The sequence below is a fragment of the Phasianus colchicus genome, chromosome 1, assembly GCF_987193195.1.
Source record: "Phasianus colchicus chromosome 1, bPhaCol1.hap1.1, whole genome shotgun sequence".
Lineage (NCBI taxonomy): Eukaryota > Metazoa > Chordata > Aves > Galliformes > Phasianidae > Phasianus > Phasianus colchicus.
This window is the reverse complement of record NC_143436.1, coordinates 190,733,078-190,752,291: the sequence shown is the minus strand read 5'-3', so window position 1 is coordinate 190,752,291 and position 19,214 is coordinate 190,733,078. Positions and strand designations below refer to the sequence as shown.

Here is a 19,214-nt window from a genome sequence, read left to right as displayed (position 1 = left end):
GATTTCTCTTGAATGAGTAAAATTCAGTGCAATGACTCTGCTGTGAAAAGAATCCTGTACTTATTTTGCTTTGAATGGAGATGGCTGGAAACTTTGCAGATTAGTTTAATGTGTTGCAGTTACTTGAAATCTATCATTAGTTAGTCTTAGTTTTTAACAGCTGTTAGCATCATTATGATGCTGTAAGTCAGATGAGCTTTTTCTTTATCTGGTTGGAGTAATTTCATTACTAGAAAACTTCTTAATCATTTATTTTATTTTTTTTTAAGAACGCAATTGGTAAATACGTGCACAATGTGCACTTTGGGATTTTTGCCCTATTTCAAAGTTTTAGCATGAAAAGTTTCTTAGAACCACTTTTTCAAACCCTTACTAATGCCTTTTGACATTTGTTTATTTAAACTGGATAAGGATTTTGGTGCAGCCCCTTGGGTCATTAGTGGCACAGAAACACAATAAGCTTTGTGTGCAGTAAATACATTTCATTATGGAAGCAAAATACAACTTTACAAATACATCAGCACTGGTGTTCTGAGGCACTGAGTGCTGTGTACTGCTATTGCCACAGAACAGCTACTCATGGAGATTGCACTCCATGCTCCCTGGGTACCCATTGACCACGGGCCCCGCAGCAGAGGCTCAGCTGTGGTGGCATTGGGCCATCGCCTGCATCTCTTGGTGCTGGGGGCAAATGCACTTGCACCAGCTGTGTGCAGTGAGAAGGAGAGCAGGCCAGCAGAAGGGCAGAAAGTCAGGGAATCTGTGTTTCTCTGGAAAATGTACATTTTCTATTCTTATTACATGCATCAAAACCAAAGGACCACAGTATATATATTTATGTGGCTGCACACATTATTCCTCTACATTTTTAATAGTGAAAATGCTGTCATGAAATTAAAAGGGCAGATAATGACAAGTGAAAGATGAGTGAGAAGCTGAAAGACTCCGTCCAGTTATGTAATGCTACAAGCTCTGTCTCTCTGCCCATGAATTGTTACATCATTATAATTATTCTGATTATTTAGCATCTCCAAACATCCTTAATAAAAGTCTTATTCCAAAGTGAGTCTTTCTTTCTATAACATTACGGAGAATCTGACTGATTAAGACATTTTCCCATATGAAAGAGTATTTTCCTTTCTTGAAATTGATTCCTTCTTAGTAACAGTGCTTGCAGTTGTGTCACAGAGAAATCGAACCATCACCAGTTCTCTGACACTCTGTGCAATCCACAGGAATGGTAGTGCTTGGAAGGTACTAATGCTGGAAGAGAATTAGGAGTGATAGCCAACAGTAAAAGAGGTGTAGCATTCAAGTGTAGCAGCATGGCAAAAAGAAACTGATGTTGGATTCCAAAAGCATCATATCAGAGGCTGGGGAGGAGGGTGACAAGGAGGATGACAGTCACTTTCCTCACAAGGAATTGCAAACTAGCATCAGGAAGGCACTGGTATCAGGGTATCAGAGAGTGCAGGTAATTGGGAGGCCATGCCGAGCACATCAGGAAGCTTTCAGTCATTCCTAAGCAAACACTCCCTATTTAAATTCATGAAAGCAGCACTGCATCGTCTTCCTCAGCTGTAATTAGAGCCAAACTCAGTTATTATGTTCATGGACCACTTCTAACTGATGCAGTTTAAACAAGCAGGAAGATGAGATTTTCTGTCCTCTTTCATTCCCCCATTTTTTCCTACTACAAACCTTTCATTTATTTCACTTGCTACAAATCTTTTCAGATGCAAACCTCAGTCCTTCACTGGTATAGTTATCAAACTAATTTCATCAAGGAGTATTTCAGCTCCCAAGTGGATCTTAATAATCCTTCATATCCATCCATCCGCAACAGAAAAAACAACAATAAATAATAACAGTAATAATAAGTACAATAATTAAAAGAAAACTAAGAGTCTAGTCATAGAATCATAGAATGGCTTAGATTGGAAGGGACCTTAAAGATTGTTGAGTTCTTACTCCCTGGTCATGGACAAGGTTGCCCCCCACCAGCTCAGGGCCCATCCAGGGATGGAGCACCTACAGCTTCTCTTGGCAGCAATGCCATGGCCTCACCACTTCCTTAGTACAGAATTTCTTCCCAGTGTCTAACCTAAATCTCTCCTCTTTTAGTTTAAAGCTGAATGGTTTCTTTTAACCCTTTGTTTTAAAGTTTAAACCCTTGTCCTATCACTATCAGAAAATCTAAAAAAATCTAAACAAGCCCAGTTCCCTCAACCTTTCTTCATAGGAGAGGTGCTCCAGCCCTCTGATCATCTTAGTGGCATGAAAGGGGGTAAATTTAAGCAAAATTAAAAAGGTATCACATATGAGTCATGGATAGCTAGCAGCAAAGTCTGCAAAAGAATAACCTCTCAGAAGAACAAGGTACCATGTCTGAGTCATTCAACCAAGTCTCACATGTCTTAAAACATCTGTTCTACTTCATTCTATGTCGCTTTGTCCCTGTATGTTTTTTGTACAGTTTTCTTTAAGGATGCTTAGTTTGCGCAGTGCTGTCTCCTTCGTAGCTCTGTGGCAGTCTGTATTTACCCTTTGTATAAATATTACACTACGTATGAAACTTCACCAACAGTATAACCTCTCCACTCTTTTAAACAGCACTCCTGAACCTTTCAATCCCCCGCAAATCGTCCAAAATTTCTTCAGCTGTTTTAAACATTATGTTCACTGTAAAATAGCAATCCCTTCTCAGATAAGCATATTTTCTATATTTTAAAGCTTATCATTATCTCCTGCAATTACCTCAGCCACGAGGAAGCAGATTTGAAGTAAGTGGCTGTTTCACCACTTTGAAGACAGGTGCTGACTTAGGCGCACTGTTAAAAAAGCTGTATAATTAGCTTCATTCCAGAAGCTGCTGCAGTTCTGAAGTGTTCCTCTGAGTCACAGTTTCACCTTGCATTCTTCCTTATTTCTGTATGATGCTAATTGAGTGCTGCAATAACTCAGATACTTCAAGATGGTAAATGTGGCTTACTGCTTTTCTTTGGTTACCACGTGGGGAAGGAAGGAGAGAAGGACGAGGTCAGCAACCCTGTTAACTTCATTATGCAAGAGAAATGACTCCAGAAGACCTGAACACAGATCATATAATCACAGAATTGAGTTGAAAGAGACCTTTAAAGGTCATCCAGTCCAACTTTCCTGCAATGAACAGGGAGAATGTAATATGATCTTTATTCAACATATTTGTAGGCAGTGACTGCCTAATCCTTTGTTGTTGCTTTTTTTTTCTTTTTTTTTTTTTGTTTTGTTTTTTACTTTTGTCTACTGTGTAAGTCTTTAGCCCAGCAATAGTATTTGTATAATGTCTGCAGATAAACCTTTTTTGAAAAAGAGTTATGGTTGCTGAGTCACTCCTGAAGTCCTTACTGCATGTGCCCATATATGAAAAGTGCTATAGCTCAAGTGTGGCTTTATTGCCTGAGAGTGATCTGAAAGGTGCAGGGTTGAATGTCCTTTTCACTGAGGCTTCCTATCTACCTTTGACAGGAGACTGTCTGATTAGTTTGATAATTCTGTTATGAGTCAGTAACTGTCAGAACTGGATATTATCAAGTTGTTTGTAGCTGAGATAAAATTAATAACAGAAAAGGAAAAAGAAAACAGGGAAAAAAAAGCACTCTCTGGTCTTCTAATTAATCCCAGAGGAAAGCAAAACCTCATTTAAGTTAGAAGTTTAGCTGTTGGCAGCTAAGAAAAGTTGGTTTCACTTCACTGAGCTGAATTAAGATTCTGCATTAATGGAATTAAAGGATGTTGCCTTTTTAAACTTTTACATCCATCAAAGCAAAGGTTTAGAAATTGTAAACAACTGCACTGCTACCTTTAGTCCTAGACATGCTGACGGGGCATCATAAAACTTTTAAAAGTGGATTTTCTAGTATTCTGTGTGAAAAGACAACATGTCTTTATATGACTAAAAGATATCAGGAAACATTCCAGATTGTAGCAGCCTCCTTTCTTCCACTCTTAGTAAATAAGCAGGCTTTGTGATTCCCTCTGTTTTGGGTACCATGCGGTCTGATCCCTTGGTGTTGGTCTGTCCTTTTTAGTTGCCAAATTGCATTATAGAAGTTTAAAGAACAATGAATGTATCCCTGATGTGATTCTTTCACCCCAAATGGGTGTTTCACTGGAATGCTGTGTGTTGGTGAAAGCGTCACGTTGTGTGTGAACTCAAAGCAGTTGTTCCAGGGGTCCCTAGAAGGAAAAGAAGCATGTATGAGGATGCCTCCATTTTCAACTTGCACCCACACAGCAGAAATGTAATTAAGGCTTCCTTGGGCTAGAATAGAATCAGAACTAAGGAGGCTGGTTTCTTCTCTTCTTATTTATATTTCTATTCTCATAATAAACATTTCAAAATTATGTTGACACTAAGTTGCTCTGGTTTTAGTATTTTAGAAAGACATGAAATGGCAGGCTGTGCCTAAAAAACAAATCTGCAACAAAAAACTCAGCAAAAATATAACTTTAAATACATTGAAAACTGAGAGATTCATTCCTATTCTCCCTATTCTGCACCTTATTGCTATTTAGAATCTCATTCTTTGTTTCCTCACCCATAGGAATTTTCTTACAAGAGCATTACATGCTCATTGTCTCAAAGAACTATAATTAAAAGGAATTAAATTCAAAGTGGTATTTTTCAGGAATGAGTCTGCGAGATTCATTTCTTCAGGGAAATCCCATCTTCTGTGCATGGAGAACTGAGTGATACATTGAAATATTATTACTTATGTTACTGAAACTATTGAGAAATTCATTCTGCATCATTTCAGAAAATAAAATAGTGCATTTTATAAGCCTAAATGTCAAACTCTGTGAGTGGAAAAATATGCTATTTACTTCATGCCTGAATTGTCTTGTATGTGTCTGTGTCTAGGTATTTATCATAGAAACGGTGGTGGCAGTAACTCATTAGAAGTTCTGTTTTGTGCTATAAAATGTGTAGTACATGATCTTTGGCACGTGTAAAAGTGTACTGAGCACGTGATGGAAATCTTTCTTCTCATTCTACCAGTATGGCAGAAGCCATTAGGAGCTTCATCTTTTAAGTCATTCCGTAAATAATTATATTAAAGTATTATTTTTGTCTATGCTGCATAGCTATTTGTGTCAAACATTGGGAACGTGTCTTTTTAATTTGTAGGTTTCCCTGTATTCGTGACCATACCTTGGCGTAAATTTGTGCTGAGCATCACATTTTATAAGTGACACATAAAAATAAGCTTTCATATCACCAATTAAGATATATTTTCATCAAAACAGAGTGGAATTTGATTTGATTTTGTCACAAATACCTAGGATTGGAAAGTGATTGCTAATGGATAGAATATTGCCAATAGCTGAGCCTCCTGCTTGGAAGGGGTGAGGTGTGAGGTTCCTCATGCAGATCTGCAGAGCTACATAGTCATTCCATCAGAGTACTGAATTGAAACTACAGCTTTGATTCATACTTGTTTTGGAATTACATTACTGAAAAGAGCATTTGATAAACTAGAAAATAGTATTTCTGTCCATCCAGTTATTTTCTTTTCACTCCATGCTTGATATGTGGTGAGGATTTTATATTCTCAGGAATTTGCTTTTCCATCTGCATATTTTTTTTTTTTTTTGCCAGCCTGCAATCCTGTTGTTGATTTGCTGCCCCTTGCCCCAGTCGTAACAGTTGTATGCAAAGGTAACCCCCAAGCAGGCATGGTGGCACAGCCCAAATTCTGGAGGGGCTTAGGAGAGTGATGAGTGAGTTCTGGCTACCTTGCCCTGCTCCTGAGCTCTTACGCTTCTGATATTCTGAAAGGGATGAATTGGCAAAGCAGAGCTTTGGAAGTGGTTGACACTAAGTTGCTCTGGGAGCACTGGGCCCAACAGAAGGAGAAACTTCTGGAAAAGTTGTTTGCAACTATTTTCCTTAGAAAGTTTGTAATTAGGATTTTTAGCAACCTATCTAAATAGTGATCGTATGTTTTACACAAAAATAATCCACAGTTATAGAATGGAGAATTGTGTGAATACAGAAATCCAAGAATAACTCGATGAAAGCACAGACAATACTGACTTTAGTTCTGGGTATGCCTACATTTAGAAAAGTAATGCCTTCCATATGGAATAAGATTGTACCATGTCAAACAGCAGATCATTTAGAAAGACTGGGAGTGCGAGTTTCTGTTAATTTTGAACAGTGTGTTGACAAAAACCTTATTTTTTATTGTTCCATTACATAAAATGATTGGAAACAGTGATCAGACAGATAGGTTGTAACCTACAGGCTTTGCAGTAAGTAGCCTGGGTTAAGTATTAGTCCTCAAAGGCGGCTGTATTCATCTGTCAAATTCAGTACTGATGTTCAAGTGAAGACTGAGAATCTATCACAGCTGTTTGGTTGGCCGCTTTCTTCAATTTGATTCTTTGAGTGTAGCAGCAGTAATTCACCATGCCTCAAATTACTTTGGTGAATACAATCCATTATTTCATTTGCAACATCCAAGCACAGATATATCGCACAGTTTTACTATTCCATATATTTTTGTGATTGTGGATTATTAATTATGTAAATGGACAATTATTTGCTTTTAGTACTTTGCAGCTGAAAATTCTGCCTTTACTGCTCTCATAATTTTGTTGATTTTGAAGCTGGCCAGAGATTCAAAAGTATATCCACTGGTAGCAAAGCGTTTTTTAGGAGGAGAATTAAAGTTTTCACAATTCAAGCCAGTTCAGCAGTGGTTAGATGTAATTATTTCAGCTCTGCTCGTAACAACACAGCTCTACTAAGGAAAAGTGCTTTATCAACACTTAACATCCCTTTCCTATAGCAGTATTGCTCTGTAGAATAGAAGAATGTTACCTAGGAGTGAGAGGGTTAGTTCAGATAAACGCTGTGTGAATATCTGAATGCTTTTGAAATATTCACTCACATTCTTGCTGGAAGCTTTAAGTTTCTACCTCACCATACCTTGTTAATGGACTTTCACTTCAAAATATATAGCACAATGTTGCACGTATAGGAACTGCTTTTTTTAATTATCCATTGTAGGTTTGGCATTGGCTGTGTAGCTCAAGCTTGGCTTTGCCATCTTTCCTTTAGACACACACAGTGTGACTTAGAGGGCTTCCACTTGTGAGCAGGTGGATGCCTGGTGGCACAGTTAAAGGAGGCTGCCCAGGGAAGTGGCAGAATTGCCGTCCCTGGAGGTTTCAAGAAATGTATAGATGTGGCACTGAGTGAAATTATTTATTGGGAGTGATGGTGATGGGTCAGTGCTTGGATTAGATGATCTCAGTGGTCTTTTCCAACATTAATGATTCTATGACTGCCCGCATCATCAGCCCTCCAATCAGTGGGATTCTTCTTCCTTTATCAGCCATAGCTCTTGGTACAAATCAGGGTGTATCATTTCTGAAAGTCAGATGCACAGGGAAAGATGGAGATGTTATGGCTCTGCTGTGCTTCTTCTGTCTCATGTATGGGAGAAAGTTGAGAGGGAGGCTGTTCACTTCCTTGGTCATTCAGCTGGGGAGCCATTACATAAGGACATATGTTCCTTTTCAGCTCTGTAGTGGAAGAGGGCAGAAGATAAGTCATCCTAATTTTAAAACTTATATGAACGTGTAAAGAAAACATTTTAATGCACTTCCTAAGCATATGCAAGATACCAACTTACTGTGAGATTTTAACTAATATTCCTAACATATTATTCTACAGTGTTTTCCGACTCAACAATTCTGTTCAAACTGTGATGTCAGACTCCTGATACTCCCATGTATGCTGTGCTTTGTAGTAGACGCAAGTAGATAAGTAGATAAGCAGATAAAACTCTGTAGTTCTTACAAGGGAAATATACTTTCCCACAAACCTTCGGAAATACTCAGAACACGCTGAGAACAACAGTTTACTGACACAAAACATGAGCACAGTGGCCTCAGATGGAAGAATAAGCAGGTAGCAGATCATTCGTTTGTCCTGCTGCATGACACCACTTGTCACAGTTCTATAAGAAAATCCAGTCTTTGCTGCAAGACAGACAATAGTGGCTGTGTTACAGGATATGAGGCATGTAAAACAGCTTCATTTTTGTTGATTCTGAATGTCTTAGCTCTTACTGAGAGGAAGATCTGCTTCCTTCAAGCACCTTGAGTGGTATACAAAGCTTTTAAGCAAAACAAAACCTGTTAGTTAGTGGAATAAATTATATAAAACCAGGAAAGTTTTTTTTAATCTGTAATTTTAATTATTAATAGTTAGCTTCTCTATGTGATGTAGCCATTTAAACTAATTATAGAATACACCAAACACTTTTGCTTTTTTTTTTTTTTATAAAGGCTGTTTTGTTTTTTATAAAACACACTGTCTTGACTAAGAAATACAATTTATTGCAGCTATCTGATTTGTTTTTATTCATTTGTATTTTCATAAATATTAATGTTATTTATAATAGTGCAATACTGAAGTTAACATTTTCTGTTAAGCTTAGGCTCATTAGGCTTACAGAAGCTATCTTTGAGGTTCCCAACACAGCATAAGAGAGCAGCCATTAGACATCAGGACTGTCAATCAAAATAATTTCTTATTTCCAGAACCTGCATTTTTCATAGAAAATACCTTTTTTTATTTATTATATTGTGTCTTAGATTGATAAAATTTCACACGGAAAAATTTAAGCAACTTAAAATCTGATGGAAATAGCGGATGTTGATTGAAATTTGTTAAATTCTAAGTTAAATTACAGTGCAATTACAAGTAGTGCATGTCCTCTTTCACCAAGTATTCTGCTTGAGAAACACTAAGAATTAGATTGATAGCTTTATGCTTTACTGTTTTACTTTCTGCTCTCAAGTTAACGTGTGTTTCATGGTTAATATATTCTGCAGAAAATCTGAGTTATTTTAAGTCCCTGAATTGTGTGCATATATTTATCTTTTTTTAAGAAAATGAATTAAAAATACAAGAGGGAATTAATCTCTTCCTTGCAATTTCTTGATGAGGAGTGAAACCTGATATTAAAGGAGATCAGCCGAGTCTCAAAATGCCATAGATACGTGTAAAACAATCTGATTGTTTGTTTGATTTCTGTTTTGGTGTTAGTTAAACTGTTAGTGACAACGAGAACAAAAGAAACGTGTGCTTTGTTAACAAAAGCTTTTCTTTATTCTCCCTTGGCCATACAGTCATTCCCAGCACAGCACCGCAACGCGTCCCCCCACAGTGAGCTTGCAGCGGACCATTTCTGTGGAAGGGTAAGATGATTCTCTGTTGAAGCTGCCTGTAGAGCACTCAGATATCACTGTGCCAGACACCAAACTCCCCACGTACACACAGGATTTCACTGCTCGTGTTGCTGCATGCCTCAATATTTGAGTCAGTGAGATGCACTGAAATAAATGCTTTCAAATTAGCACTGGTCCTTTTTAGGTATTTATATTGAAAAGTTTAGTCTGTCAAGAATATCTGTCGTATATCTCTATTTCTGTTTCATATCATTTGACTGGTGTCAGTATTCACATGTATTAGGTGTAAAATGGTTACCACTAATCATGGGAATTTCCCATGAAGTCTTCCTGTTTTTTTCACTATTTGCATGAATTCATTTTGGAAAAGCAGTGTCCTAGGCTAAGGTTGAAAAAGTACTGATAGAAAACAGTAATCCCATGTCTGTGTATATTGTGTTAGTTGTAGAAACATAGCTCTGCGTACTTATCTGACTTCATTTTAACAGAAATAATTGGGTAAAATGTGAATAATTCATAACTACAGTTAATATTTTTGCATATTTATGATATTAGAAAGGCTGGTATTTAACACTGAATTATTTAGATTTTGATTGCTCTTACTGGTGTAATTTCCAGAAAATATTACATTTATTTCTCTGTTCCTATAGAAATGTGGAACTGTCTGAAGTATTTTGTAGGCAGGGGCAATAACTTGTCATGGGTTACTCATAGATCCCATTTCAAAGCATTTCTCCATCACAACAGAAGTGGGAAACTAAAGTTTCCACACAGGAAAGATGTCATCTTGCTTATATTTTGTTTTGTGTTACAACCCCACTGTGCTGCAATGAGAAAAGAAAACCATAGATAAAGGAAGTGATCCTCTCCCCAAAGCCCTGAATGAAGCCCAAAATGTTTTTGCCAGAAATCTCAATACGAAATATTAAACAACTGAGGAAAAAAAAAAAAAAAGAAAAACTAATAATATATATGTATATATTTAAAATGTATTATGACTGCTGTGTTAATTTTCCACTGAAAACAAGACTAATTAATAAAGTTGTTATAGGAGAGGCCCTTATGGTTTAAGGGCTTTTTTCTGGAAGGCAGTTTTATAAATGAAGTCCTGATCATCTGGTCTTCTTGCTCAAAGCAGGGCTAATTTCCAATTTAGATCCAGTTTCTTGAAGCCTTGTCTAATGAAGCTGGGATTGTCACCAAATGCCCAGAGAGGTGCTGGATGCCTCATCTTAGAGACACTCAAGGTCAGGCTGGATGAGGCACTGAGAACCTGATTAGTTTTCAGATGTCCGTGTTGATTGCAAAGGAGTTGAACTAGATGACCTTTAAGAGTCTCTTCCAATTCAGATGACTCTATGATTCTGTGAATTCACAAGCTCTGGGTAACCTGTATCTGTGCTTAAACATCCTCACATTTTTATCCTTCACTCTCTAAACATTCCCCTGCCCTTTCCTCAAACCAATTCATGAGAAGATTGATGTTAGGGAAAAAAAGAAAAAAGAAGAATTGACTGAATTGAGATTTAAGGAAAGAAATTCTATTATGATGTCTCTGACCTGGTCTACTGGACTCTGTAATAAGGAGGTACCCTGCAGACTCAAATTCCCATCGAAATTTGATAATCAGTTTGTCTGCATGAATTTTTAGATACACTGCAAAATCTGTACTGGCCACACAGACAGCTTGCATCTATTGTGTATGAATCATTAGAGCAATGGGAATCTGCAAATGATATTACAGGTCTCCTGCTATTCAGGAGGTAGAAGAGTATCTGGCTTGTAATTATTACTAATCAACTTAGGCTGAGTCATATTTCATTTCATGTAGGAAAGTGGGACTGTTAGCCAGTTACACCACTGAGCAAATAGAAGCAATCAGCTCAGCTCTAAATATTTCATTATAATAAAGCTCAATTTAGTCTAATGTTTTTTGTGAAGTCCTTACTGCCAAATATGTTTATAGCTAATTCAATTTGATGTCAAAACAAAGTTATTTTTCTCTTTTAGGAACCCAGCTTCCATCTGTAGAGTCCTGTATTTAGGCAACTTATTATATTGCTTTTGAGTTGCATTTCATATATGGCTACTTTACCTGCAAGGCATCCCTATCACACACTGAGATTTCAGGCCAGCATGCTGGCTCTGTCTGACCAACTGTGTAGTCACTGCAGTAATACAATTAGTGCATTCTCTGAAGGAGAAATGAAATATTGGAGGGACAAAGAAACGCAGGTGCAATCGCATTCAGTGGCATTTATTCCTTTCCACCTTGTTGAATATATGGTAATTGAGCTGGCTAGCACAGATGTTTTAAAAACTTCAATAGGTTTTTAATTTAGGTATTGGGTTCCTATCTAAGAAAAAGCATTTTTAAGTCCTGCTTTTGTAGACTTCATGTTTTGCAAAATAATAAATCACAAAGTGAAAAAAAAGTCAGGATTTCTTTAAAGCTTAATTTTTGCACTATTTTCAAGCAATATATTCTTCACAGTTTAATAGCTGTACGTGAGGTCAGCAGATCTGTGATGTGTATAAAAGCGTGAACTTCACAGGTGTTGGATGTCATTGTCAGTGCAAACTCATTAGTAACTTTCCTAATCTGTATGGCTTAAAGACAAGAAGACTCTAGTGTTTGGATGCGAAAATATTGTTAATCTGAGAGTTTTTTTTAATTATTTTAATGAACAATTTTAACTGTGAATATTCTTAGGAAAAATGCTGGATGAAAACTAAAGGCTGTTACCTGGAAATCCTACTGAGCTATCTCACAAGGCTACATCAGTAGCTTATGAAAACTATTCTTTCTCCAGTTGACATTCAGGCTAAATTGTATTTTACATGATAACAGTCATCTCTTCTGCTGAGATGCTTAGAAACTGGGATTTCAATTTCTTTCATCAAGAGTGTTTTGAATATCTCATCTATAAATATTAGTATGCAAATAAACAGCATTTGAACGATGACTGAAGATAAGAATTTTTATTCTGAACAGGGCAGATATTACTGGCTGCTTTGTGTTTCAAAAGTATCTCATATAAAATGATTCTGGATGCTTGCTTCCAGTGGACCCTATATTGATATTTCATACACGGCTTAGAGGCTTGCTATTTTTAGGTATTCTCTTAACCTTTCAATGCCTCCTGTCTCCCAGCAGTGTGGTGGGGTTGCCTATCACCATTTCCATCTCACCTAGCTTCATTTACAAACTGAAAAGGTGAAGCAGTCATGGTTTATAGTCTTTAAAAGCAGAATGGAAAGCAGTCTTTTTGGTTTATGCCTGTGCTGGGGGGAAGTGGGTGGAACAGAGATGCAGATTTCCTGATTTATTTTGATTATTAGCAAGTAAATAATATACCTTCTAGATCAGGGAAGAGAGATAAATGATCATGTGAAACAAAGTATAAATAAATAAGTGTATTGGAATAACCATCTTCCTTTCAAAGCTACAGAGCATATTACTTGTCCAACATTGTTGCTCTTGAATTCAGTGTAATTCCTCAAATCTAGGAGACATGCTTCTGTGCCTTTGAGGTAAATGTCATGCATTGGGGTAAAAATATGGACCAGTTTCACTTTTCAAGTAAGAAATTATTCCTTCATGCCAATTCTGTCTTGCTGGCTGTAAGCATAAAACATTGCCTGGTGCACAGGCTTTAATTTCTCTACAAAGAACAAAATGAAAGACTATTAATGTCCAGGGGGGTTCCCACAAAGCAAATAAAATTGCCCATATATAAGCCAGTGCACTCATGCATGCATCAGTCAGGTTGAAGCCTGGCTCCCAGTAGGTTCCCTTGTATTAAATATACTTCAAAGTTTGTGACAAGTTAGACAGGAGGTTTGGAAAATAAATGCATAAAAAATGTATTCATTATTAAACTTAGGATAAAGTACTGCTCCTATAGCTAATGCCAATATTCAGTCAACAAGAAATGCCAAAGAAACCACAGTCAAGCAGATAAAATAGTTTTTCAAGAAGAATAGGTAAATATAGTAAGCAAAATTACATTTTGCTATGAGATATTCTAGTGAACACCTCATATCATGCTGAAGTTTTAGTTGTTTGTACATCAACACTTTGTAAAATGGGAGGAAAAGTCAACAATCAATTGCACATTGTAATGAATACGAAGACCAAATGTGAACAAAACACTGTCTGAGCCTAAGAAGGCAAAGTTACCCTTCTGGACCCTGATGCTCATTGTGACAGTGATGGATAACAGGTATTTTATGAAACATGAGAAGAAAACTTGAAGTATTGTATTGTAAAAGAAATGGCTTGATTAACCAACTGATTCTGAGAAGGCACAGCTCCGTGCTCATACAGTGAAGCCAGACACCATGATGCACAGAAGAAAGAGGGGTACTTTGATCCTGAGATGTCATATTTTCCCCAGTGACCCAGTGACTAACACATGAACTTAACCAATTGAAGTAATTTCTCTCTACAGCTTATTTCCTGCTATTTGCTACTGGTAAATAGCGTGAACACTTTATGTTGCATTGTCATAGAATCAAATAATTTAGGTTAGAGAAAACCTAGAGATTTCCAAGCCCAACCATCAACTTGATCTACCAAGACCCATGACTAATCCATGTCCCTTAATGCCATGCCAACACGTCTTAAATACCTCCAGGAATAGCAACTTCAGTGCTGCCCAGGGCAGCCTCTTCCAATGCCTGACCACCCACTCTAAGATAAAGTTCCTCCTGACATCCAGTCTAAACGTTCCTCAGGCTCAACTTGAGACTGTTTCCTCCTGTCCTGTCTCTTCTTGTCACTGTGTGCATAGTGGCTTGCACAGAGGGTGGCCTTAACTGGGGTCTGGGTGTTGCCCTAACGATAGCAGCAAGATAAATAAATATCCTGCTGGGCTTTCTGTTCTGTGTGCTGCTGTAACACCAGCCCAGCACATGCATGAATGGATGCATGATGTCAGTACTCTTCTAGAAGTAAAATAAATAAATAAACAAACAAATAAATAGGAAAAAAACACAAAAACAACTGCAGAAAATCTTAAAGCCATTTTACTCTGCTGATTTCTGATTTACTCATCACTGATTATAGGTAATTGAAAAAATCTGTAAGGTCAGATATTTGAAAGTACCCTGTGCACTTAGTTTGTTCTAGATGTTCCAAAAAGCACCAAATCTTTTCAACCTAATGTTATGGATGGTTGAAAATAAAGAGAAAAGCAGAGATGTGAGTGTGAGGTGAATACTAAAACTGACTGTATTCCTTAATGTAGCCAGCAGCACAAAATAAGCAAATTGAAAATGGATTTTCTTGCAGTAAGTTATTATAAGAATTACTTGTTTTCAGAGGCTCTTCCCTTTCATTTATCAGTGCAATTTTTAATCTCCTAAATTAAATCTATAATTGCTATGGATTCACAATCCATAGGAGAATGATAGGGATACTCAATTTCTCTTTCATCCCTTTCTTACTCTAAGAGACTAAAACTGATCAAAACAGATATTCAGTGTAAATGTAAGAGATGCAAAACACTTAGCTGTTCTCACACAATAAACAAGTAAAACAGATATGAACCCCCCAGAAATGTTAAGGAGGAAACGTGCCTCAATGTTTTGCTATTCTATAATTGCATTTTCACAACAGGAGAAATTTCATTAAGTGTTGAAGTTTTACTCTCTCTCTGATTTGTTGCTCCTTATTGGTTTCAAGTATTAATTTAATAACGCTTTGGTCTTACATCAAGCCTGCAATTTATAATGTGTTATAGAGAATGAGATCTGATGTATTCCCTGAAGCAAGTATCCAAGTCCATCCAAATTGATTCCCTCATTGATTTCAGAGCTTGTAAATTTGTGTGGATTGTAGCACTTTGTTTGCTTCTTTGCTTCTTGTTATGATTTCTGGTTCTGCTATAGTGAATTTTCTTTCTTTCTTTCTCTACATTTTTTTTTTTTTTTAATTCCTTTCCTGTTCTCCTTACAGATGCATTCTTTTTCTTTGTTCTTTCTTTCTTCCTTCTGCTGCCTTCTGTCAGTCCAGGAGTGTTATCATCTCACACTTCTTTCTAATTTATGCTTGATTTCCCCTGCTGATCTTCTCTGTTAGTGTTTGGTACAAAACTGCAGGAGGGCATAAAACATGCACACACACAATTAAAATGCTATAGTACACTTTGTTAGCACCTAGAAACTTACCTTCAGCATTATTTATCCCAGGAGAAATTGTACATGCAGTAAGTAGTTAAAGCTGGAGGCAAAAGCACGCATTTCAGAAACACTGATAGTGTTAGACTTTGTCTTTTTAGTAGCAATAGAGTGCCATCTATTGTCCGACAACAGAACAGTGTGCCTTCTAAGTGTGAAACCATGCAATTACCTTTGCCTCAGTTGCTTTTGTCTCTAGGGAGCAAAATATTTTTTACCAAGCAAGAAAATCTCATTCACATTTGAGGAACTTTTGTTTCATTTTTTATTCTCTCATGAATAATTATGTTCATAGAATCATAAAGATGTAGAATCATTGAATAAGGACTATGTCATCTTTAAATCTTTGGTTTCATTACTTCATTTACAGCATTTATCTGTATTTGCTCTGGAATTTTGTGTATTAGAATTATGTGCATCAAGAATTTCAACAAAGGTGAAGGATTTTTCTAGTTTTGGTTCCCAGGCATTCAAGAAGAATTGGGGCAGCTCTTCATAGATTTCCTTAATAATTAGATTAAGAGTTGACTATAAACATCTATGCCAGGAGAATAAATATATAACATCCTTAGCTTCATCATAAATCCAAGTCCAGGGATGGAGTATCCACAGTTTCTCTGGGCAGCCTGTGCCAGCACCTCACTACCTTCTCAGTGAAAAATATCCCCCTGACATCTAATCTAAATCTCCCCTTTTAGTTTAAAATTATTCTTCTTTGTCCTATCATTAACTACCCATTTCAAGAGTTGATTTTCCTCCTATTTATAAGCTCCCTTTAAGTACTGGAATGTTGCAATAAGGTCTCCCTGTAGCTTTTTCTTCTGCCTGAACAAGCCCAGCCTTTATATATAGGGAAGATGCTCCAGCACGCTGATCATCTTTGTGGCCCTCCTCTGGACCTGCTTCAAAAAGTTTAACATCTTTCTTGTTCTGGGGGCCCCAAGCCTGGACACAGTGCTCCAGCTGGGACCTCACAAGGGCAGAGTAGAGGGGGACGATCATCTTCCTTGCCCTGCTAGCCACCCCTCTTTTGACACAGCCCAAGATACTGTTGATGTTTGGGGTTGTAAGTGCTCAATACTGGCTCATGTTAAGTTTTTCACCTATCAGGACCCCCAAGTTCTCCTCCACGGTGCTGAGCTCCCTGTCTTTTGGAGTGCTCCAGACCATTTTCAAGACCTTCCATTTGGCCTTGTTGAACCTCACTAGGTTCATGGGGCCACCTTTCAGCTTGTTCAGGCCCCTTTGGATGGCATCTCCTCCTCCTATCATATCAACTACACTACTCAGCTTGGTGTCATCTGTAAACTTGCTGAGGTTATACTCAATCCCAGTGCCTGCCTGTTAAAGGAACCAGTCCCAGGATGGACCCCTTGAGGGCACTACTTGCACCAGCCTCCACCCGTACATAGATTCATTGGCCACAGCTCTCCAGCTTTGATCATCCAACCAATTCCTTATCCATCATATACTCCACCCTTCAAACCCATATCTCTTCAGAGATATGTATGTGATGGAGGACTATGTCAAAGGCCTTGCAGAAGTCCAGGTAGATTATATCAGTTGCCCTGTCTTGGTGCACCAATGCCATCATAGGAGGTCACCAGATTGGACTGGCATGATCTGCATTTGATGAAGCCATACTGGCTCTCTCAGATCACCTCATATGCCTTAACATGTCCTAACAGAGCTGAGACTCGTAGGCCTGTAGTTCCCCAGGACTTCTCCCTTTCTTAAAAATGGGAGTGGTGTTTCCCTTATTCCAGTCACTGGAGACTTCATCTGACAGCCACAGCTTTTGAAACATGATTGTGAGATGCTTGGCAAACACATTAACCAGCTTCACTAGGATCCTGGGATGCATATACATATATATATATATATATGACTTATATGTATGACACACATACATATGACTTTTATATATATATAAGAATTTATATAAAATCTTAGTTATTTGTTATACTGTATTTACTACATAGTAAATACTATACTATATACTATATTTGGTATATGGTGAATTGGTACCTTCTATCTTGAAGCATAGTGATGGTAAAAATTTATTCCTATGATCATTGTTTTTATGACTACACCCATGCATTCTTGAATCCACTTTTCAGATTCCACAAGATACTGTAATATGAAAGACATATGAAGGCATCTTATGGCTGATAGTCTCTGTACAACGAAATTTGAGTTATGACCAAAACAACCTCTTTTGGCTAAGGACAAGGATCCAAAACCTTTCTGTTCTAATCACAAATTCTGACATTTTCCCATTACTGTCTGAGCTTCTTCTGAGCATAATCATCCAAGAGCACAAAGTGAATTTTGCTGTCAAAAGGCCAAAATTACAAAACAGCACTGACAGCATTTTAGGCATAAATCTGCTGACTTGATTAGAGGCAGGGATTAATAACTGGGCCAAGTTTTTGTTGAGTTGCACAGCTTAGCATTCAGTAGATACCCAGTTGTATTGACCTAGTTTTGCCATAGCACTGGCCTTCAACTTTATGATGCAAGCTGCCTCTCACGCATAGAAATACTCAGTTTCATTCTGAACAGAGCTCTAATTTCTTACCCGTGGAGCATGCAGATATATCTGTTTGGCTTTACTGCCTCTTTGTCCTCGATACCGAGGTAAATAATACTGGCAGTAGCTCAGCTCTCTCAAAGTATTTTCAGTCTGTAGTACTCAACATGACAAGTGTCACCATTTCATTTTGTGGATGAGGAAACTGAATCTGATAGAACAAATGATTTGCCAAGGTAACTTGGAAATCATGGACTAAGTGGGGAAGAATTCTATACTTCCAGCTAACTGTCCTAGTTCCATTCCAGCCCCAAGGCTATCCTTTTTAATTAAAAATCTATTCATACTTCTTAGATTTGGATTACATTCTAATCTGTGCATAGTTAAGGAGGTAATAAAAGTGTTGCTACAAGGCACATCAACAGCAATGATCCAAAAAAGAAGAAATCCCCCATTTTTTTTCTAGTTGGTAGAAAATATTTGAAGAATATGCAGAGTCAATACAGTACGTCATTTTCTCACACCTGTATCTTTTTATACTTGTTTTCTCACTGCATAATGTTAAGAAGACATAAAATGAAGGCCCGTATGAATTTGGAAGAACACTTGCAATTTCCTTTTAAAAATATTATCAAAAATTTGCTTTTGTTTTTTTCTTTCAAAAATATTAAGCCTAGAGATCAGGAAGTTGAGATATTATTCAAAGATCATAATCAAAATGGAGATACTGTTTGAGCATTAGCATTAGACAAAACTGAAGAAACCCTTCTGTTTTTGGAATTATCTTGTAAAGATAAAGTTGCCATATGTATATAAAAGCTGTACAACTTAACTAACATCAGGCACTCCTCAGTGCATCACTACTCTCTCTCCTTCCTTTTTTCCTTTTTTCTTTTATTTTTCAACAAAACAGAAATGAAAAAGCAATTGGTATTCTATCAAAACATTATATGGTACACAGGAAGTATTGGATAATTTACAGAAAGCATTCCAGAGCATGGCTCTTCTGGTGTTGTATGTGTGAGTGTTCGTAATTGTCACTTTGCTGCTACATTTTATTTTTAATAAGTAAAAATTAGAATATTCTTTTTCTCTGTGAGGAATCAAAGATGGAAATGCATATGAGTGTTTGCAGGACTGAGCTAAGATTCACACATATAATTTCTATACTTTTTTTCTGAGGAGTAAATTGTTAGAGGGATTAAAAATGGGGTAAGTATGAATAAACATTGTGTCTATATACATATAT

At 37.2% G+C, this 19,214-nt stretch overlaps 1 protein-coding gene across 10 annotated transcripts in view; it reads left to right on the top strand.

Annotated features, from left to right (window-relative positions):
* Positions 1-19,214, top strand: part of DLG2 (discs large MAGUK scaffold protein 2) — a 1,008,740-nt gene that overhangs the window by 762,955 nt on the left and 226,571 nt on the right. For all 10 annotated transcript variants that reach the window (XM_090134092.1, XM_090134093.1, XM_090134091.1 and 7 more), the window contains one exon: positions 9,190-9,258. In XM_090134092.1, the coding sequence (XP_089990218.1) occupies positions 9,190-9,258 (69 nt within the window). The remainder of the gene's footprint in view (positions 1-9,189; positions 9,259-19,214) is intronic.